Source organism: Podarcis filfolensis (assembly GCF_964270895.1).
Source record: "Podarcis filfolensis genome assembly, chromosome: 2".
Lineage (NCBI taxonomy): Eukaryota > Metazoa > Chordata > Lepidosauria > Squamata > Lacertidae > Podarcis > Podarcis filfolensis.
Genome location: NC_139605.1, coordinates 53029976 through 53052878, shown reverse-complemented (window position 1 = coordinate 53052878; position 22903 = coordinate 53029976). Strand labels below are relative to the sequence as shown.

Genomic DNA, 22903 nt, shown 5'->3' with positions numbered 1-22903 from the left:
TTGAACCTCTGGAGTGCTCAAAAGCAGCAAGGCACCTACATAGCACTGAATGGCTGAAGGGCTGTTGCAGCAATGCACTGCAGCCTTGTTACCAGGTGTAAATGATGGCATGGCTTTTCCTGAGTGGCCTCTTGATGGATGAAATCACTAGTTGATCTTTATACTGCTGACACAAAGCCCTTGGCAGGTTTCCTGCAAGGCCCTATTGCTGAAGGTTGGCTGCATCCAAAGTCCATAGTAGATTGTTGCTAGTGGTTGCTGTGGAACCATATTGTTTGGTTTGCTTATTTTCCTAAAATCATCTCAGTTTGGAATGGAAAAAACAAGTCAAGGAGAACATTACAGGCCTCTTGCTTGCTCTAGGGAGCTGGATCTTGAACTTTAGCAAGAAATATCCATGGGAATAAATCCAAAAATATTATTGAAAAGAGTCTAGAAATGGGTCTATTTTTGTCATTTCCTGGGAGTAAACATCTGCCAGAGAAATGTTAAATTTGGAAGGATGTAAGCAGCAGACTTTGTAGTAATTTGGCTGGTTTTTTTTTAACCTTGGAAGATCCAGTCTTTTTCTTGCTACCTCTTATAGTTGGGATTATTTTCTTTTAAAACATCCATCCATCCATCTTTGTCGCTCACATTCACGCTACATTTTTTTTGAAGTCCAGAGATCTGCCCATAATCAAAACAGTTGTCTTGATTGTAATAATAGGCAATTGAATGACTTATGTTACATGGTGTATTAATTAAAATTGCAACTTAAAGTTGTGAACTTAAAAGGAATAGCAATCCTTCTTTTACTACATTGCATAAACATAGGAAATGGATGTAAATCCAATATGCAGATATGTTTTCTCTCCCGAGTTCCCACTTCTGTCATCTTATCACAATATTTGAGTTTAAATACACTTTCAGAGCTCCAAAATAGAAATTTGGGGCCATCCATTAAAGTTGAGCGTTGGAAGATTCAGAAAAGACAAACTATAGTATTTATTTGCACAGCCCATAATTAATCTATAAAAATTGCTCCCACTAATAATATAATGGCCATCAAGTTAGATAGCTTTAAAAGTGTATTAGACAAATGCACGGAGGATAAGGCTCTGTTTTGCCTCCATTGCTGGAGGCAGTATAACAAGCAGGGAGAGTGCTGTTGTACTCAGGTCAGTGCTGCAGGCTTCCTATAGGCAATTTGTGGGCTACTGTGAGAACAGGATGCTTGATCCAGCAAGACTTTTCTTGTGTTCGGACTCCCCAGACAAATTGGGTTGCTAGTAGCTGAATTCACATTGAGGCCTTGATTCCATATGTGAGTGCTACTCTTGTTTATTCAGTCATGGCCAGGGAGACTGCAACTTGAAAATTCAGGGCCAATATGTTAACATGTGTTAATTGGCCTACTAATACCAGGATGTCTGTATTATCAACGGCTATTTCGTGAATTACCACTATCAATTATGTAACTGATTATGTCACTGTACTTTCTGCCTTTCATGTTTTTCTTACTTCATTGCTTAAAATTCACCTCTGAGCCTTTTGTTTGTATGTACATCATAGATAACACAAACCTTTTCACTTTGAGGAAAAGGTGTACAAATCAACTATGTTGACAGCAGTGATATAGCCACTGTTCCAAGAATAAAAAGTGATATGTGAAATCTTTTGTTATTTCCATTCCAACATCTGCCAAGCCAACCCACTCCCATATCTCAGCTAGGAAGGACCTAGACTTTAAACATGAACAAAACTGATGGAACATTTCCCCCTCTTGTAGATTGTCTCCTTCCTTCCTTCTAGCTGGTTAATCAGTTAAAAGCTCATTTACAAGACAATAACCTCTGATTTGCTATTCTTTAGTTTCCTAGAACAAGAAATGTTTGCAGGATATGTGATGTGGAAGTGAAGCGGAAATTGATAAAGGAATAGATTTATGTTATACATAATATTATGTACATGCACATATGCTGCTGCATATTTCCTTGCCAGAAAACTGCGCTTGTTGTTTACACAGATGATATCCTCTAAAGACCAGAGATTGTTTCATAATTGTACAATGAGTGGTTATCCTGGTTATTTTAATGTAGAAAACCAAGGCCCGGAAAAACAATTAGCCAATTCCCCAAGGTCAAATCTATAACCTTACAATTACAGTACCAAATGAGTACATTCTCCTCTGCTGTTTCTCTGAAGAATGTAGTTGTGTGTGTGTGTATGTGCTTGTGAAGGAAGAGCAGTTGTTCCAGCCTTCTTTTAACTTTACTTTCTCCATATGCTTTGATTTTTACCACACACAAAAAGCAGCTGAGTCTTGGACTATAGAATGAAGGCAGGGAGGAGTTTAATGGTCAACAACTTTGCTCCCCACAATCCCACTTCAACTAAAATCTAGAATTAGATAGTCAGGAATTTCTAAAGTAAGCCTTAGGTTTAGGAAATGCCTGTGCACAGCCTGCCTAGCTCAAGAAGTAAACCATTTTTAAAATGCAAAACTTTACATGTCTGCTCAGAAGTAAGCCTCACTGAGTTTAGTGGTGCTTACTCCCAGCTTAGATGGTCTAGGACTGCAGCCTTATAAAATCAGGGACAGCTGGGATACTTATGGACAGCTAATGGTGAGAACAGTACTAGAAATGTGGGAAATTAAGATATATTATTATTTCTGCAAAAGCTAGCTGAGACACAGCTGGCTCCTGTTTATTTTTGTCACTGGAAGACATCAAAGAAATGTTGAAATAAAAACATCATGTTGGTCATAGGTCTGGTTCTTGAACTCATGGCTGATTAGAACAATGAACATCAACTTCCATAGTGCCTGGTGTAAAAGAAGTATCTTCTCAGAGATAACAAGCGCTGTAAGAATTTTATAAATCTTGAGCAGCAACCTTTATTATCATTTCAGCTTGATTTTTCCTTACAAGACCAACTATCAAGAAGCATACCTGAATTCATATCATTTATTTATCTGGACTGGATGGCCTAAAATTGTAAAAGGTCATTTAAACATTATTCTTAGTATCTCTTTTAAGTTTAGCTAAACCAGTAATTCACCTCCAATGTTAAACTGCATCTGACAAGATCAATCTTGTCACTAATAAGCCTTCATTAAAAAAAACCTTTCATCTTCTTTTTGAAGGTACAATTATCTAGGCAGGATGACTGACATAATGAAAACCAGGCAAAATGGGCACTGTGGTCAAGGAACCATGAAACAGTACTTGTTTGCCATATGTGTGTTATACCATGATGCTAGTCTTCATCTTCATGGGCAAAGAGCACAGCTGAATGCACAGAATCAGAGTTAATAACCCAAAATATCATCTAGTCCAACCGCTGACCTGAAACTATAAACTCCTCAGTCCTTCCCAGACTACAATCCATCTGTAGTCCCAGTGTGCTAGAATTATATGTGTGATGTTTGCAGAGCAAGCATGACGCAAGCAAACAGAGCCAAGCCACACACTATGAGGTAAGACAGTGTCCCTAGTCAATCAGTGTATGTGTGTAATTGCTCCTTCCAAAGAACTTCCAAATGAACAATACAATAAATATATGTATTTTATGCAGATGCCAGCTCATTTCACATATAAGGGTTTGACTGGATCCACTCTTTACACTAAAAGGAATGGGCAGAGGAAGTTTGAAACCCACCCTCTTCCACCTTACCTAGCTTTGATCCACTTCCTGAAGCAATTTTCTTCCGGCATGGCTCACCTCTGGTATCAGAACAGGATTAAGGAAAGCTGTTTAAAGCAGTGGAGGGCAGCAAGGTAACACATGGTAGGGGCCGTTTCTGCTGCCCACACTCTGTGCTCTTTTTTCTGTAACAATAGGCCCCAGCCACCTTTTTATTTGCATAAAGGACAAACACTTGCACAACTACTCCTTCATGTCTAATTTAGCCCTGAAGCCCCTGGTGAATATAAGCAAAATGGATAAAAGGATCAGTTTCCAAGGGGAAAGGACAACAGTGATGGTGGGTATTGATAGGATTCTTTGGCAAGCTCTGAATAACTTTAAATATTGAAAATATCAAAGCCAAGACTTCCTTGATACTTTTAAACAAGACTTTCATTCACTCCCTTGGGACTTCTTGCCTGAGGGTATCAATTACACATAGCATCACACTCCTAAATGTTCTCACATGGCAGACATGAGTTTAATTTTTAACAACAAAACAAGGATTAAATAACAGAATCAACTTTCTCAGTAAAGATGTAATGTGTTGTGCTCTCAATTCTGAAACCGTGCAGCTCAGCAAAACTGAAATTGTTTAATTAACCACATCCTTTCCCTGTCTCCTCCCTTGGTTTAGCACTCAATGCTTCTGAAGCAACCAGATGGGACAGTTGGTAACACTGCCTGTTGACCCTCTCCATTCTTTTCGTCCCACAGTACAAAAGACACATATGCTATTTTGAGACATCAAAATATTTCTAAATGCTGGGATCCTGGTCCATATAGAGTGCAGCTATTAAAGTAATTGACATAAATTGGGATCAAACAACATGTTATATATAAATGGTATAACTTACCGGTAGTCCTTACAAACACTACCCCATGAGGTGAAAGCTACAAGCAGGGGCAGGAATTTCAAACAGGGTAATATAGTCAAGCACCCATTCTGATCTGTTGCTTCTCATTACCCCCTTCAGAAGCAGCTTTTATCCAAAAACAGCCCTTGGGCTACAGTTTGTATGTAATGTACATTTTGCAAAACAATTAAATTTAGTTGTTTCGAACAAGATGTAGAATGAACTGTCTCTGGACTGAGATTCAAGTATTCAGGATATAGCTATAATTTCAAAAGTAAATTTAAATTACTGAGATCTAAGAGGAACTTTGTAAATTGTAAGAATGCTCTCTCTGTGTGTGAATGTGTCTATACACTCCACAGTGCTGAAAAATGGGATGAATTTGAACAAGATATTTCATGCTCTTTAGATTGTTTTACTTCTCTCTGAAAAGCAGCATAGGGAAGTCAGATAAGGAGAGTGTCCAACATTATAGAATGGCATATGAAAAACAATCCAGAAAAGATGAGTGCCTTCTGGGTTTAATGATGATTTTCCATAAAGGCTTTAAAAAATAGGCTCAGGTTTTCATTCTCAAATCAGGTATATAGGTATCAGTGTCTGCATCGGTTCATGGAAAGAAAACAATTGTGAGTCAGCTTCATCATTTCTGCTGTTAACTGTAGCAGGGAATCTGGTTAATTTCAGTGCCATGGGACTGGGCAGGCTCTTCATCTAAGCCAGTATGCAAAACGATTCCATAGACTTAAAAATTCTAAATGACAAAGTAAAGAAGCAATTCTAGCACAACTAAAATTCAGCCCTTCCAAATTCCTAGGGAGTCACTCTAGCTCTCTGTCACTAGTACAGGAACAGTCCAATATGCATGCATCACATTCACAGTCCAGGAGACAAGCAGCCGTGGTATTTTAAGATTAAATTGGCATAGGGGAGAGAACCTAAACCAATAGGGACTCAGTGGGCTCAGTGTTTTCTTGTGCAATCTCTTCTAGTGTATGAGAATTTGTATTTGTTTGAAAAGTTTGTTAAATCTGACATTAAGTGGCTTCCTGTGTATGCTGTTAATAGGAGGGTATTTTCTAATCTCAAACTCTAAAATTTAGCCTATTTGTCAAAGGAGGAACTGGAGCAAACTCCTCTACCCATCAGAATTACTTGGAAGGAGTTGTCTGCACTTGTACATCTTCCTGTATTTTCTTCAAGGTATCAGCCATCAAGTTGCAAGCTTTCTTGTGCTTCTGCCAGTGCTGTACCTGACACTCTCTGCAAAGGGGAGAGTGAAAAAAGAAAGGATTTTAGAAAAAAATAATAGGTAGCTCAGGAGTCAGAATGGAATATGGATATATAAATTTGTTAACTGCAAGATTGAAGCCTCCCTGATACCTTTAGCAGATTGCCATTCTACTTGAGGTACTGCCTCTTGATTTCTATGATCTCCTTTGTGGAATTTTAGTAAACTGAAATGTTCATTATTGTGTTTTGTTATTTTAATTTTGTTTGTATGGGTATACTAGTATGAACTTGAGAAAAGTTGTACTGTATATGTCTTAAAACAGTATTTTGCCTCGAGTGTTTATATCACGCAGTGATTAAAAATCTATTTTTAAACAGTGATTTGGATGCGGAAACTGGAATTGGTGTTGTATAAACTATATACTGTAAAACAAGTTCACTTTGGAGTGGGGCACCAATTTGTGATTTTTACCCATATATTTGAGAGTGGGACACTGATTTGTGCTTTCTTACCTACGTATGGATAAACAGGAATTCTATTATCCCCTATATATCCTTCTGTAGCCAGCACAATGTGTATTTTTTATTTCTATATTTTTAAAGAAAGTATAGCATTGTGGCTAAAAATACAGGCTATGATGAGTTTATTAGTCCTGGATTCAAATCTCTCATCAGCTTTAAACTCTCTGGGTAGCCTTAAACAAGCTACTATTGCTCAGCTTCTCATCTTCATATGCAATATGTAAATAATAATACTGTCCATAGCTTACAAGGTTGTTGGGAAAAACAACTTAGATAATATCATGAAAAGTGCTTTGGGTTCTTAGGGAAAAGCACTATATAAATTTCAAGTTTTAATATTACTAATAATTCTTCCCCTATTTTGCTTTATGGACAAAACTGGCTGGGAGAAATCCAATGCAGATTCATACAGAATAATTTCCTCCATCTGAGCTGTGTTTTCCACTAACCCTTGTTTGGAAATTAAGTGTCAGAGCAATGAGAGGTAACCTTGAAATATGACATCGAGAAAAACGTATCTTCTTACTCAGTTAAGAAAGCAAAGGGCAGCCTCAGTCTGCACAACTCCTCTTTATAATGGGCATGAATGATACACATGAGAGTTGCTATGGTATATTGCAAGAGGTTTGATCAGCCCTATAAGATGTGAGGAATGGTTAGCTCATGTCATTTAGGATATGCCTAATCTAATGACTGTCTTATTGTTAAAGGTCTATTAGATAAGAGAGAGTGGATATAAAATGAGGAACGTCGAAGCATGGATCTGAAATATATTTCATATAATTTCATATATTTCTGTAAGGAAAACAGAACTGCAATGGAGGGATATTCTTCTAATGGAAGTTTAAGAGTCTGCACTGTGGACTCAGTAGGAGTAGTAAAATACCTCAGAATAGCAAATGTCTGCTAAAGAAAGATTGTTTGAGATAGTCAGTGTTCCTATTAATAAGATTAATCAAGGCTATAAGAAAAAAGTTTATTTAATTTTGGAACTATGATTTAAAGATTGATTAATACTGTGTATTTTTTGCATAAGAAAATGCTTACAAAGGAAGATGCAAAGACTCATATGGAACAGTATAATCACTAAGTTGCAGAGCTCAGATTGCAGTAATGTTAGTAAATACTACTAGATTTCACAACAAATGAGCCAGAAAAGCAAGATTGTAGTCTAGGTAAAAGCCAGTAAGGTGTCCTATAGTATTCAAAATACAGGCTTTAAAATGAATAGCTTTTGCTCTGAGGGGTATCTCTGAAGCTTTTGCCTACATATGAGCTACCCCAAAAAAGGGCTCAGTATAGCACAGCAACTGTCTTATGTTAGGTGTACTTACCTTTTGCAATACCATTCATTCCGGCAACGAGAGCAGCGTTTTGCTGCCTCGGAGCCACACATCCCACACTTGGGTTTCTCTGGGATCAGGGCTTCCATCACATCCAGGTTGTATGTTTTTGCCCATCTGGTTTAAGACAGAAAGCAGGCTTCAGAAAGTCCTTCAAGCAACAGCAGATAATTCCAACAGTTACTTAGTCTTCGTCATGTGCTACAGGATAGAGCCTTTACATCCAAGACTGATATCACATTCAGCGGAATGTCAAGTGGTATTGTAAGGTAGCTGACAGCTAGTTGAATTTAGTGCAATATGAGAACATACATACATACATACATACATACATACATACATACATAAATTCACAATCTTGATTTAAAACAGTGTTATAAACACTTCATACAACTGCAGGCTGGACACACAATGACATCACCACATAATGGAAAAGCCTTTTCCCAAAGACTTCCTTACACCTGGAGGACAGAACTAGAATTCAAACACTAGCAAGTTAGAGATAATTAGAAATACTTAAACACGTTCAGAAATGGAATGAAATAAATTTAGGAAAGTTTTGATGGGTCATACTTGTGGACCCATTTCCTAATTCTAAGAAAGCTTTCTTGTGCTTTGGACACTGCTAACTGAAAAAGGCAATATAAAAGATAACTATAACACAGTCCTAGAGCAACAGTACTTAGATGTGGTGCCTGGGTCCTGTAAGGCGAATATGTGGCAGGGAGCCAAATCCCTTTGGCAAAAAACCAAATCTGACTCAGAAGTGTTTCACATGATCTGCTATGGCCTGTTAACATGCAAGAGGCTTTTATAGGTTTGAACTCCAGCTGTTTTTGCTTTGGTTTCCTTGGATGATGCACAGCTTCAATTCCTGCTTGGCAACTCCAAAGGCCTGAATACCCACCTGAGGTGGATGTAAGTTCTGAACAGGGACACGGGTGGTACTGCGGTCTAAACCACTGAGCCTCTTGGGCTTGCCGATCAGAAGGTCAGCAGTTCGAATCAGTACAGCGACGGGGTGAGCTTCCATTGCTTTGTCCTAGCTTCTGCCAACCTAGCAGTTCGAAAACATACCAGTGCAAGTAGATAAAGAGGTACCGCTGTGGGAGGAAGGTAAGTGGCATTTCCGTGTGCTCTGGCTTCCGTCACGGTGTTCCATTGCACCAGAAGCGGTTTAGTCATGCTGACCGCATAACCCGGAAAGCTGTCTGTGGACAAACTCTGGCTCCTTTGGCCTGAAAGCGAGATGAGTGCCGCACCCCATAGTTGCCTTTGACTGGACTTAAGCGTCCAGGGGTCCTTTACCTTTAAGTTCTGAACAACTCCAAACCGAACACTAAAGGACGCTTTTTTCATGACATTATGTTACATGAATATAAGTTCACATTTCACACATCAAAGACCTTCTAATTTTACTATAGGAAGTCAAATTTCATCCGGGGGTTCCTAAACCTAGTTGAATTGGGAAAGCTGAATGTTTGTTATTCAGCATGTGAGCTTTCAGATTCTGTGCATCCAGCTGGCTAAAATAAAGACTTGCCATAACATAAGCTTTGATATAGTATGAATCTGAGCATAGTAAAATTTTACCTGCAAGCCTGGCTTTTCAGTTCCTCCTCTGAAGGGCTAAACATGTTGTTTACCTGGTGCTTGGCAATTGCTTGCCATTTTCCAGAGTTCTTACTGACAATGTTTTCCCATATTACAGGAACCTGTTAGGACAGCGAAAAAAAGAAAGAAAGAAAGAAAGAAAGAAAGAAAGAAAGAAAGAAAGAAAGAAAGGTGAATCCATCTAAAGCAAGGGATTCGAGAGCAGTAATAATTCCTGAAGCTCAGTAGAGTGCAAGCACATTTGGAAGCGATAAGCATCTATTTATATAAAATAAAAAAGCAGGATTTCTGTCTAGGTTTAACTGACTAAAGGGAAAGTCTAACAATAGAGTTGAATGGGGAGACTTCTGAAGGAATATTGAACAGTTTTATGTAACAGTGGACAAACGCCAAATAGAAGAAATTTCAGTATAATTCTTTTAAGAAATTGCAGCCTCTTCTAGACAGATTTGAATTAAGCTTAACAGCATGAGCAATTCCTGGCCTGCTTGTCCTCTACCTATTTGTTTTTTTAATAAAAAAATATTTCTGTTTGATTATCTCCCAAATCCTTGCTTCCCCATGCTAGAATCCGCTTTACTGCTAGGGCACAACTAGCAATCAGTTTCCTGCATGTTGGTTACATGAACTAGAAATGAGGGACGTCTTGCTTAGAAAAGAAGCATTGATGGAAAAAACAGACTTGTTCCATTTAGCTATTAAACTCTCTCTGTGTGTATCTGATGTTGTTATTATTTTGGAGGGGAGTGAACCCTGTCTGTCCCACTGATGATTACATATTTATAATATAATTTGTAGTGTTCAGGTCTTCAGAAAATACAATACCAGAACGCTCCAGGATTCAGTAGGAGGCCCCAAATACTATAAGTTGAAGGTGGATATTGAGGCATGAGCCTAGAATGCGGAACTACCGGTAGTAGTTTTCAAAAAATCTGCCACATGGCTAAAAGCTTACTTAAAATAGAACTTTCTGTAATCTGTCAGTTCCCTGAAAAGAAACACCCAGGCGTGGGCTTTCAAATATGAGAGAAAAATCTGGCAAAGGGCAAGTGTGATGAAGTTCAGCTCTACAGGAAAAGCTGATGTTTCAATAGAGTTGATGCCCCTATCGAGTAAAAATAGCAGCGCAGGGACTGAGAGTCAAAGACTGCTCTGTGGAGAGACAGAGATGGAAAAAAGCCTCTTCATCATTGCTTGGCATAAAGACAGTGGGTGAGTTCATGGCTCATTGGGAAGTTTGCCTTGCCAGGGTGTGTACAGCATAGCTGCAGTCTCGTCCACCCCCGCCACCACCAAAAGTCTCTCAGAATGCCAATTCTCAGTTACTGGTACCAATGTAAACTAAGAGAAGGGCAGGGCTGTAGCTCATTGGTAGCGCATTTGCTTTGCATGCAGAAGGTCACAGGCTCAACTCCCAGCATCTCCAGGATAGGGCTGGAAAAGCTTTTCTGCCTGAAACCCTGAAGAGCTGCTGCCGATCAGTGTAGACAGCACTGAGCTAAATGGGCCAATGGTGTGACTAAGGTAGCTTCCTATGTTCCTGAGAATCAGTAGACTAGAACAGCTCAATAATTAAGAATTTAGACACAAGCACACTGGATTCAGCTTTTCTGGGATCCATTGCACACCTTTATATTCTTGAGGAGTAACTTCACATGCTTTCATGCTCTCTTTTTCTGTGGCTTTCTCCTAGATTAATTTCCTACGTGTTTGCCTATTTAGAATAATGTTACCTGCTGACTATCAATATCCTTGCTTAAGGAATTTCTATGCTCAAATGCTGTAATTCTGATGATGTTAAAACAATCATGTTCCTAAATTCATATCTGCCTTTGATATTTGATTGCTCTTAAGTTATCCTTAGAATAAGCTCTAATGCCAAATCATCTAATTCCAGAGTTCTCTAAACATGACTTTTTATTTTGCTGCTGTGTATATAGATGGGTTCTCCTGTGTGCAGCAAACCTTGTCTGAACTGTATGCAGCTAACATAAAACAAAGTTAAGTAGTATAGTTTTTCTTGCATTTCTCCTTTCAGCATAGGAGTTCCATATGACCATGCCTGGGGCTTAACCTGTATTTTACTGAATTGGTATATTTCACCTAATCAACCTGCAACATACTTTGGGATTGGTAAACTCTACAGTCAAACTTATTTGTTGGAAACCATCAACACGAAAATAGGAAAATACAAACAGTATAGAAGTAGGTTGCTAAGGCAAACACAGAAACCTTATATGTTGTATATTTATCCCCATCCACCAACAAATAACAGTTTTTCTTATTATTCAAAAAGGAAACTCTCTGAATAATTCCTTTAATAAATCTATCTCTGGGAGAATTATGAAGAGAGCAACAGAGCACATATTGAACAATGTTTTCCACCCCTTCCTTGCCACAGATACACAAACAATAATTGACAAGTATTGTGGCATATTTTCCATTGAAATATGCTGTGGGCATAAATCTGAAATATCAAAGCTGCAAATGCCTTCGAAAATCCAGTGATAATGAAGGAAAATTGAAGTGCAGGAATAAAAAAGTTGGCTAGAAGGAGACAGTTTTGGATATACCTGCTCTAGTATGAGGTCCTTCCTGGGTGGAGCAGGGTCTGTCACAGCAAGATGGCTCAGGAATCTTTGCAGCTCGAGAAGATTGGGGAATTGGTCAATGAGGACTTCGGTCAGGAAGGCACGGAGCTAAACAGAGATGATCACAAGATTTAAAAAAATGTTAAGAATAAGCCATATGCTAAGTAAAAGGATCTGTATGAACAACGGACACTTTTATACTTTCTCTCTCAGATCTGTCTCAGATCTCAGAGCTGGTTAAGTAAAACAATGCATTTCAAATTACCCAATCTCCACTGCTCAACAAAAAACTGGAAGCAACAATACAAGGAGGCAGAAATTTGCTACACTTGGAACAGCAAAGAGGCCATCAGTTGCAACTATTATAATTACTGCAGAGAAAGATATAAACAAGTAGCCCTCCAGCTCCCATATTAAGCAGGTGTGAAGGAGCCACCAGAAGGCCCTTGGAGCTAGATCTCAGTGTCTAGGCTGAAGGATGGGGGCGGAGACACTCCTTCAGGTATACAGGACTGAGGCCGTTTAGGACTTTAAAAGTCCATACCAATATAATTTCTATACAGAATGCAGTACCACTGTCCTAAGCAAATTTATCTTCTTACTCTTCAATTGATTTTTTAAAACCCACTCTTTGCCTAAAAAGGCTCTGAAAGTGACTTACAGATCACTAAAAAGAAGGAAAATATGTGGGAGGATGAAGCAAACTAAGTTACAAGTTTTTATAATGATCAGCCAGGGTGGAAATGTTCAAGGAAAGAAGGCATCAAAAGTTGCTGGTCTCTCAGCTGCATGGATGGAGTGGCCCTGCATCCTCTGTTGCAGCAGATGGAATGTGATGGAACAACAACAACAACAACAACAACAAAATTTGTATACCACCCTTCATCCAAAGATCACAGGGCTGTTCACAATAAAACCAAAATGATAACACAAAATACATAATAAAACAAAAACAAAGCAATATCCCCCCCAACACATGAAAAAGGCAGTGTTGTAACAAAATTTGTGTGTCACCAAATTCTCAATATTTTTAGATAATAAAGGCATTTAAATTTACCAAACAAAAGCTACCACATACTGTTAGAAGAAAAGGGCATTTTCAATGTTTCCTTTAGAACAAAAACATCCCACTCCCAAAATAAATGTCCCACAGATAAAATTTGTCCTCTGTTGACTAATTAATTTAAAATTAACTAATATTAATTTGCCAGTTAGCTCAATTAAGGCCTATAGGCCCTACTTTACTCCCAGTTGTGATGGATTAGCTGATGAAAAATCAATAATTTTTAATCCTGGTTCCTGCTACATTGATTAAAGCTAGAATAGTATATCTAAATATGCCAGACTAAACATTATGAGAATCATGCACTTGCAGTCTGTGTCCTCTGTAGTCCTGTACCTTCAGGAGCTGGCCTTTGTTAAAATTATTGAAGTTGTACTTGCGCTGACATTCTGAGCTAAGGAGCAGGTTATAGAGAGCAATCCAGACTTGCCCATCCAACTTAGTCATCTTCACATGGTCTTCATAGGGCACCTCATACCATGCACCATTCTCATACTTTTTCAGCTTCCCTGGGGAAAATGATAAATAGTGATAATAAAGAAAAGGACATTTTTAAAATCACAAGTAACATTTAAATATGATAAATATAGATCTAGTAGGCAAAAATCTCCAGGCCAAGATGGATGAAAAGCTGCTTATGCAAATGTGACTGAAACTTTGGGGGCGGGAGGAGTGTATAATTTGCACACTTCCTTATGTCCAGTTTGTTTCTTTATCCCTTCATTTAGTCCTTCAGGGGCATAACGAGCAGGCTGTTTTTCTGGTCCTGGAACCCTATTAGGACCAGACAGCAAGAAGCCTCTCTATTAGGGTTCTTTTTGCAGAACTGAAGCTACAGAATTATTTTTCCTTAACTATGGTTTGCATCTGTCTGTCTCAGGAGACAATGGAAGAGTGAGCCTTCAAGAGTAAAGTCAATCTGTTGGAGATTTACAGAGCCTGCCATGGCTGCAGAGACCAACGCAGGAGAGACATGTTTTGTTGCAGCTGGGGCAGATGAAGGAATCTGGTTTTGCTGCTACAGCTACACCATGAGATTTCTTCTAAATCAGTACCCTAGTGGTATCCTTATACATCTCTTGTACATACATGCTTCCTTCTATCATGACTGTGGTCTACTGCCTGGTTAGCTGAATATTCAGGTGATTGTCTGCTTCTTGGAATGACAGACTGAGGTGCCTGCTCATAGATACACAAGGGTGAGTAGGCACCCTAGCTTGTTCAGTGAACTGTCACATTTGTTCTTCACAGTTCTACTTATCTTTAGAGGTAGAAAAAGCAGTACAGGAACAGAAAGGGACAACAAGAAATAGCTAGGCTCAAATAAAAAGGAAACAAACAAAGAAACTAAAACAGAGGGACTATGGTAAGGATAGTTTTGAATTTCCACAACTGGTTACAGAGCATGGGTTGAGGTGCAGCCTGTACCGTATATTAATTACAAAAAATGATGAATCATGCAAAAATTAGTTGAAGACATAGCCATCAGAAGTAATGGATGATAAGCTACAAATACATTTACTGGGCAGAAGAGCTATAAAAGGGGGAACCCTGAGTTTTATGGAGAAGAGTGTTAGTCTATCCTGATGTTCCAGTCTCAATTTACAAACAACAGAGGACCCAACCAAGAGGAACCCTTAATACCCAAGCCTACAGAAGATATTATCAAAAGGAACAAGGTCATGTGATTCTTTTTTTGATAGGAACAATCCCTAGCCCATAATACACACCTTCTTCACGGCAGCTCCATGGAGAATGCTCTACCAACTCTACTAAGAGACATGGAAAGTTGTGGGTATTCAGAATTCTTGTCGCAGCACTCACTGGCAAACTGACAAAACATAAGGATATATTGAAGATGCCAGTTTTATGCAATCGAGCAGCTAAGTGTTTTCGTCAAGGTTCACAAAACTAAAATTAATATGAAAAATTTAAGTGACAAAAATTAAGACCTCAGTTGGTAATCATGCTAGGATGCTTACAGTGAATCATCAGCAGTGAAGAATACACACCAGCAAGCAGTGCTAAAATCCTATCACCATACTTATAGCAAAATGAATATACTCCAACACTTCAGTGAGTAATACTGTAAGTGATTAACAGCACTACACAATGAACATATATAAATGTTTACTCCTATTCAGGTAAGGATGTCATCAAGACTTCAATGGTTGTATTCATAGCAATTTAAGTCAATATTCAACTTAAATCAAAATTCAGCTTCTCATTATATTACAAGTTATGAACTAACCCATAGGTACCAACTCCCTGGGGCCCTGGGTGCCCGAGCACCCACAAAATTCCCCATGAAGGGACTGGGCACCCACAAAATTTGGTGCCAGGGCCATGCACACTGCATGGCACGCACAGCCCCAGGCACCCATGGGGCCAAGGTGGCACTCCTGAACTAACCCATAAATGAACCTTCCAAAATTGAAACTAGCAGACATGGGAATATAGAAAATCTTTACTCCTTCTCCCAGGCGTTTACCTCAGTTCTTCCATGAAAACTGAACATACCTCTCTAGTAGACCGGTAATGAAACGGAACACAGAAAGCGTTTTCAGTGAGATCTCAAACTCCATCTCCTCAGCTTGTTTCTTTAGTTCCTGGAAGCAGCAAAATTCACACAAAGAGCTATATCTAAGGCTCAAACACTATAGTGATGCTGCCAGGTGCTGGTGGGGAAATCTGAACCTTTTTAAGGTCTCTCCATATTCAACAAATGACACTTAGTCATGGCACCATCTCAAGCAGTACCTGGGCCAGAGGTGAAGTTGCAGAGGTGCTGGACCCAGGCCCCAGCAGTGAACCTTAGCTCCCTGCATCATAATTCCCAGAGATAACATTCCCTGGCCCCAATCTTTCTGAAAGACTGCTCCATAGTACCTGCTCCCTCATTCAGGCAATACACCAGACAGGAATCAAGAGAGAAATGTTGGAGTGTTAAGTTTGAGGCTAGAAAACTACATCTTTAAAGCTTTCTACCCCTTGAGGTGGAGCCTAGGATGGGTAGCTAAACACAAAGGGAGGGGGATAAGGGTTGGGAGCTAGGAGCCTGTGGGAACAAGCTGCCTGCACTCTGATCTGTCCAGGGTACTAAAGAACCTGTATCTAATTGCACCTCTTCTCTGGTCCGGCTTCTTGATACTGCATTGGAAATGCGGCTATTACCTATGCTACATAATCTCAAGCTGGTCCTGCTTCCTTACAACTCTTCAGTGAGTACAGCCTTACCAGGACTGGACAGTTTATGAGGTAGTTGTGTCCAAAATCAGAAGGTGAAGGGTTTGCAGGGAGATGATTGCATATTCCTTTACTTAGTGTCTGAGAGACTATTAACTCACAGCAAGTAAAAAAAAAAAGTAGTGGGAATAACTGCAGAGAGCAGATGTGGTTATGGAAACTAACACAGAATGTTTCAGAGCTTTGCAGACATTATTTTTTCCCCTGGTCCTACCATGATGCAAACTGAGACAGGCACTTCAGAAAGCACATTTGTGAGATCAAAGGGTAGCAAATGATCTGTTTTTTTATTAAATATTTTATGGTGTGGAGGCACCACATGAATTTTCCATCTTGGGAATTAAAGGGTAGAATTCCACATTGCCTTATGATGAACATTCAGTTTGTGCAAGCATTTCAGCTTGACACATGGAATGATCCCCCCTCCCCCATGAGCTGTTCTAGTGGTTCTCTGACCCCCCCCCCCCGGCAAGAGGTATGCAAGGGAGAGGGGTGAAAACCCCATTGCACAAGCAGAATTCTTTTCATAGGGTTTCCGCTGATGGAGCTGGTTAGGTGAATTGCACCAAAATCCCATCAAAAAGTTTTTCTTTTACCCAAAGAGGCTATCTAGAAGTGGGAGGTTGCAACTTTTACCAACCTGCATTGATGAAGGATTGACAAGATCCTCTGACTGAAGCTTTTGTTCAACTGGGATCTTCCCACAGGCACTTCGAGCTGCTAATAGGGTCAGCTTCCTATGGCTGTAATCTATCAAGTCCAGAATGGTATCCTCTGCTGATTCACAGATTTCCTGCACAATAATAGAAATGCTAAATTCTGCAGAAAGAATGGAAACAATATTCCAAAATGAAGGCAACTCATCACTTAAAAAGTGGCTTTGGTTACACTCTAGTGTATAAGTTCTCTACAGTGTGTCTCTGAAAAAACATAGCTGTCAATGAGTTAGGCCTAATTTCCAGTACCTGGATTAAATGAGTTTCTTCCTTATCCAATATACCTTCTTGCCTGACCATGCATGTCTAATAGCTAGGATAAGAAGCCATCTGGTTTATTCTGTTGGGAGCTAAAATGTTGTTTAGTGAAAAGCAAGAGAATACTGAATACTGTTGCAACCAGTTTAGCAAAAGAAATGTACTAGAAGAGAGTCAAAGGGATATTCCACAATAGGTCAGGTAAGAAAAGATAGGATACTTGACCAGGGATGAAGTAAAAAGTCTGGGGCAAATATTTGGTTTCTGAGGGGCACTTGCCTGCACTTCAGATTGGTAGGGGTAAAGGTTGTAATGTCTGGTCCCCGATAGGCCAGTGGAAATTTACTTCTGCCAATCTGGGGAGCAGCAGACCTGCAACGTGAAGTCACATAAAATCTTACACAGATTGGCAAATCAGTGACATTGTTACTTGTAGCTCATGCAGAAGCCCTAGGTGACCCTACTCCACTTTAAAATAATCTGTAGTAGAGGAATAAGAAAGAATAAAAAAGCCCAGATCAACAATTATCCCCTGGACCATATTACCACACTGAGAAATCTCCACTTAGTGAATTATCATGATTCATCTGCAGTGACCTAAATTATCATGATGAAATTTTTGTCCATAATCTTTGCTCGTAACAGTCTAAATTTGCTGCCTACCTTGTGAAAAAACACTGTCTCCAACAGGTTAATAATTGAAGCTTCATGACGTAGCTGAGGTGGAAGAATAAAGCATAAATTAACAAAATGCCATTTACTGGAGACATTAGTAATGTCAAAAAACAAGAGAATATGTTGTAAGAAATAGAATTCCACTTTTGTGTCATCTTAGTGATGTGAGAACGTAGTCTGTGGGACAATTGCCACATATCAGATTAAGATTTAAAAGATTTAATGTGTGTGTGTGTGTGTGTGTGTGTGCGCGTGTGTGTGTGTGGTGGTGGTGGTGAAACCATCTTTAGAAACTGCAGTTGATTACACTGAACCTTGGCCTGTAGGATTGTTATGATCAGAACAGGGTATTACATACTGAAATAAAAACTGATTTTCTGTATTCAGGATAATAGGTACTAAAGTGAGGTGATACCATCTTGAAAGGGACAATTTATTTTGATGTTTTGGAAGCTCTAGCTTTAACGAAATAATTAGCTTTCTCAGAAATTTAGCTTAAAATTTATTGTACGTTAATAGTACATATAATCTCCTAATAGTGATAATTCTGGGATGTGTCAGACTAATTTAGCTAGCTGAAGCATCATTGTGTGATACTTTCTTACAGGTATTGTGCAGTATAAGTAGCATAGTATTATGAAATATTCTACCTAAAACCCTTTTAAAACTTACCACTAAGTATATGGGAAATGTGCTTTTTGGTCTGAAATCCTCCAGTCTGCAAAGTATAGGGAATACCTTATGCTTCCAGATTTCCACAGTGATTAATTCCTCAATCAGAACTGGGATCTAAACAGGAAAAAACAAATAATCAGGAATGAGTGAGATATGAGGTCTGTAAGGCCTGAATCAAACAATTTCAGGGCTTGTGATATGTCTCTCTGATGTTCAAACAGCTTACTGCAGGCAGAATAGATTCTCTCACTTTACACACTGCTGTTCACAGGGCAGACAAAAAACCATTAGCTGTGACTATGAAAGAAGGTGCACACAGTCTTTCTTATGGAACACTGAAAGCCAGTGTGGTGTAGCAGTTAGAACTGCCCTGACATATATAAATCTATATAAATCTAATAAATAATAATAATTAGTGTCGGACCAGGACCTGGCAGACCACAGTTCAAATCCCCACTCAGCCATGAAGCTCACTGGGTGATCTTGGGCCAGTCATTCACTCTCAGCCTAACCAACCTCACAGGGTTGTTGAAAACATATTTACCTGGCACTAAGTCCCATCTCAAGGGACATGGGTGGCATTGTGGTCTAAACCACAGAGCCTAGGGCTTGCTGATCAGAAGGTTGGTGGTTCAAATCCCTGTGATGGGGTGAGCTCCTGTTGCTCTGTCCCTGCTCCTGCCAACCTAGCAGTTCGAAAGCACGTCAAAGTGCAAGCAGATAAATAGGTACCGCTCCGGCGAGAAGGTAAAAGGCGTTTCTGTGCCCTGCTCTGGTTCACCAGAAGTGGCTTAGTCATGCTGGCCACATGACCCGGGAGCTGTACGCCGGAGTTGTCCGCAACTGGACCTAATGGTCAGGGGTCCCTTTACCTTTAAGTCCCATCTCAGACTCAACAATTGGTTGTCTGCTCAGTTGTCAATGACTCATGACAGAACCTTGTCATTATTGGTTTCCCCATTTGTGGGGATGTCTCTCTCTCTCTCTATTGTTATTAACTTTCAGGAATAATTTGAAAACATTCCTATTTACCCAGGCATTTGCTTGCTGAAGAATATGATTCCAGGCAACCATAAGATCACTGAATGAACTAATGCTTTTATCTGTAATAGCTCTTAGAGCATTTTAAACCTGTAACTGCTCTTAGATAGTTTAACTGTAATTGGGTTTTTAAAAAGAATTTTTAGTTGTTTAGAATGTTTTTCATTTAAAATTGTTGATGTGTTTGCCTCCCTGGGCTCCTCTGGGAGCAAGGGCAGAATATAAATGCAATAATTAATTTGTTAAAAATCTCACTTAGGATTGTGGCCTTAGAGTGCATAGTCAAAATCATTAAATGCAGCTTGAGTTAGCTCCTAATACCATAACCACCATCATGTAGTCACAAAGAGTGCTGAAGAAGTAATTTTTTCTACCCTGTCAAGTAAATTTGGAGAGAAACTATAATAATCATCATTTATGGTTGTGACCACGGTGGGGCTAGTAGTTACTTTATGTGGGATATAAGTGTATAAACTTGAGTAGCTCTTTGAGCAACCTTATGTAAGTACCAAATAAAACACAGTTCAACTTTGTTCACGGGAACATAAAAGGTAAAGGTAAAGGTACCCCTGCCCGTACGGGCCAGTCTTGCCAGACTCTAGGGTTGTGCGCTCATCTCACTCTATAGGCCAGGAGCCAGCGCTGTCCGCAGACACTTCCGGGTCACGTGGCCAGCGTGACAAGCTGCATCTGGCGAGCCAGCGCAGCACACGGAACGCCGTTTACCTTCCCGCTGGTAAGCGGTCCCTATTTATCTACTTGCACCCGAGGGTGCTTTCGAACTGCTAGGTTGGCAGGCGCTGGGACCGAACAACGGGAGCGCACCCCGCCGCGGGGATTCGAACCGCCGACCATGCGATCGGCAAGTCCTAGGCGCTGAGGTTTTACCCACAGCGCCACCCACGTCCCTCACGGGAACATAGATTCTGTCAAATCCAATGCTTCTCTTATTGGTCCACAGTTGAATGCATCATACCTTGCCATTGTTCACCAGAAGCTCAGTAAGGAGTTGCTCATGCCCAGCAGAAGCACTCAGTATTGCCTGCATGTTAAGCTTCTCAATGTGCTCATGTTGCCTTATCCACCTAGGAGAGTAGGGTGAGAGTAGTTAGTCCCCATTTCTTCTCTGCAACCGCCGCTAACAACAATTTCTTCTGGCTATCAGCCACTCTTTTCACATTTTATTGCACTGGATTATACTTCACAAGTGTCTCTGATCTGATGACATCCCTAATTTGAAAATGCTGTTAGCATTTAGTGTCCTTGAGAAGAATTAACTGCCTCTTATCCTTTCAGTCTTCAGCTGATGGGATAGCATGTGCCTCCCCTCTTCTCCCCATCCCAACTTCAGGGCACTTCAGGGTGCAGTGGCAGTTCTACATAGGCAGTGTGGCAGGGGGGTTACGGTGTTGGGAGAAGAGGGTTCAAATCCTCACTCAGCCTTGAAGCTCACTGGGCAACCTCACCCTCTCTGTCAGCCTAACCTACCTTGCAGGGTTGTTGTGAGGGGTAAAGTGAGGTGGGGGATAACCATGTAGGCCACCTTGAGCTCCTTGGAGAGAAAAGGTGAAATGCAAATGCAATAATATAGAGATAAATAATCTCTTGCTGCCCCCGTGGCTCCTGTGCCCAGGGCCGGATTTCAGTTTGATGAGGCCCTAAGCTACTGAAGGTAATGGGGCCCTTTATATGTCCAGCTGTCCTTTGTCAACAACAAATTGTTACTGTTTTTTGTGTTGAATATATGCTATATGGTAATTTATGGACCTAATAGGTATCTGAAGCCATTTGCACATATTGCCATGCAATCAGTCCATGCAGAATGTGGGTACCCTAAAAATAGAAATGAGCAAACCAGTGATATTTTAGGGAGCAGGCTACTAGGCGGGGCCCATGACTTACATCACAGAAGCCAACACAACACAAAACACTGTTGCTGTATGTAGGTTTTATTTTACTTGATTGTTATCTCACATTTTGGAAATGTACATGCAGTGGTTTTTTCCTTTACATTTTTTTTGGGGGGCCCCAAGAGAGTGGGGCCCTAAGCTATAGCTTGTTTAGCTTATACGGAAATGTGGCACTGCCTGTGCCATTATTTCCCCACCTGTGGCAGGATAACAGGAGATAAGGGATCCAGACCTTTTTAAAAACAGATGGGGCAGGCAGAAATCCCACAGGTGAAGCGAAGTGCGGTGGCTTTGCCTGTGAGATTCCTGTCTGCCATCCAACTGCTACAGACACTCGTCCCCACAAAGGGGCTCAGCCTCCCTGCTTCGGCCTGCTCGACTCTGAGGCTCCTTCCCTCAGCGAGGCGCTATTTCCTATCACCCATGGACACCCCCTTCCCTCCGGCTCGGCCTCCTCCTCGTACCCGTAGTTTCCGATATCCCGCAGCTGGAAGTTCCTTAGCGACTCCACCAACGCTTCGGTTTCGCCGGGCAGCAGGACGGTGGGAAGCGCCTCCTCCATCGTGGCTTCGAGGGAGACGCCAGGCCCCACGCCGTCGCCATGGAAATGAGCGCGGGCTGCCGCTGCAGCAGTAGCACCACCACCAGCGACCTCTAGTGGAAGGACTTGGCACTGCGGTCCACCGACATATCTCTGCTACGGATCCAGAATGGGCCTCCGCAGTCACTTGAGGACACACCGTTAAGACCACCGCGTTCATGGAAGACCATCTTAGTCGGCCACGAGTGATCGCCAAAGGAGAAAGACAGACCTGGCATCTAACCCTCATGCCGTGGGAATGCAGTGCCATAGAAGACAGAATCGGGATTCGATATGACCCCAACAGATTTCTATATGGATGATGATGATGATAATTTATTTATACCCCGCCTTTCCCAGTTCAGAAAACCGGGCTCAGGGCGGCTAACAACAAATTTGAAACACTTAATTGATCTAGTTGAGGTTCCTGCATTGCAGGGGGTTGGACAAGATAACCACCGGGATCCCTTCCAACTCCACAATTCTATGATTTTATGAAGTTTCCCCTAACTATTGGCCATGTTGGTTGGGGATTGTGGGAGTTAGGAGTCCAATAACATTTGGAGGGCTGCATGTTCCCTTTCCTACTCCGGTTAGAAGAAACTATACACTGGACAGCATTGGTCTTAGCCTAAGGAGACCACATTCAGATCCCCACTTGGCCATGGCGCTTGCTGTGTGATCATTATAAATCTTGCCAGAGCTGAATCTGCCCTTCTCCACTCACACCTAAGTTGGGGAGGGAAGGCTAAACCTAATCCATCACATGGACTTCTAGAAAGCAGGTGAGCAGCACCAAGACTGAAAGTAAGGCTCTATTTAAAGTATAACTTAGATCCATAACCTTTTCCCTTTCTTAAATATCAGGGAAGGTAAATATGGGAGATGGTTAACAGAATGCCTTTAT

At 40.6% G+C, this 22903-nt stretch overlaps 1 protein-coding gene and 1 long non-coding RNA gene across 2 annotated transcripts; one reads left to right on the top strand and one right to left on the bottom strand.

The window, feature by feature from the left end:
- The first annotated feature begins 1132 nt into the window (after positions 1-1132).
- On the top strand, positions 1133-6143 carry LOC310757865. Its single transcript, XR_014545512.1, has 2 exons — positions 1133-3463; positions 3562-6143. It is a non-coding gene; the product is annotated as an uncharacterized lncRNA (long non-coding RNA).
- ZMYND10 (zinc finger MYND-type containing 10) lies at positions 4130-22301 on the bottom strand. The gene is made up of 12 exons (XM_083603475.1): positions 21881-22301; positions 20483-20591; positions 18463-18579; positions 17779-17832; positions 16782-16934; positions 15416-15504; positions 14626-14726; positions 13232-13404; positions 11815-11940; positions 9221-9342; positions 7619-7744; positions 4130-5792 (listed from the first exon to the last, which is right to left on the bottom strand). Exons 1-12 carry the CDS (start codon positions 21976-21978, stop codon positions 5681-5683), a joined length of 1380 nt encoding a protein of 459 aa, XP_083459601.1. The 5' UTR covers positions 21979-22301; the 3' UTR covers positions 4130-5680.
- Positions 22302-22903: the final 602 nt, after the last annotated feature.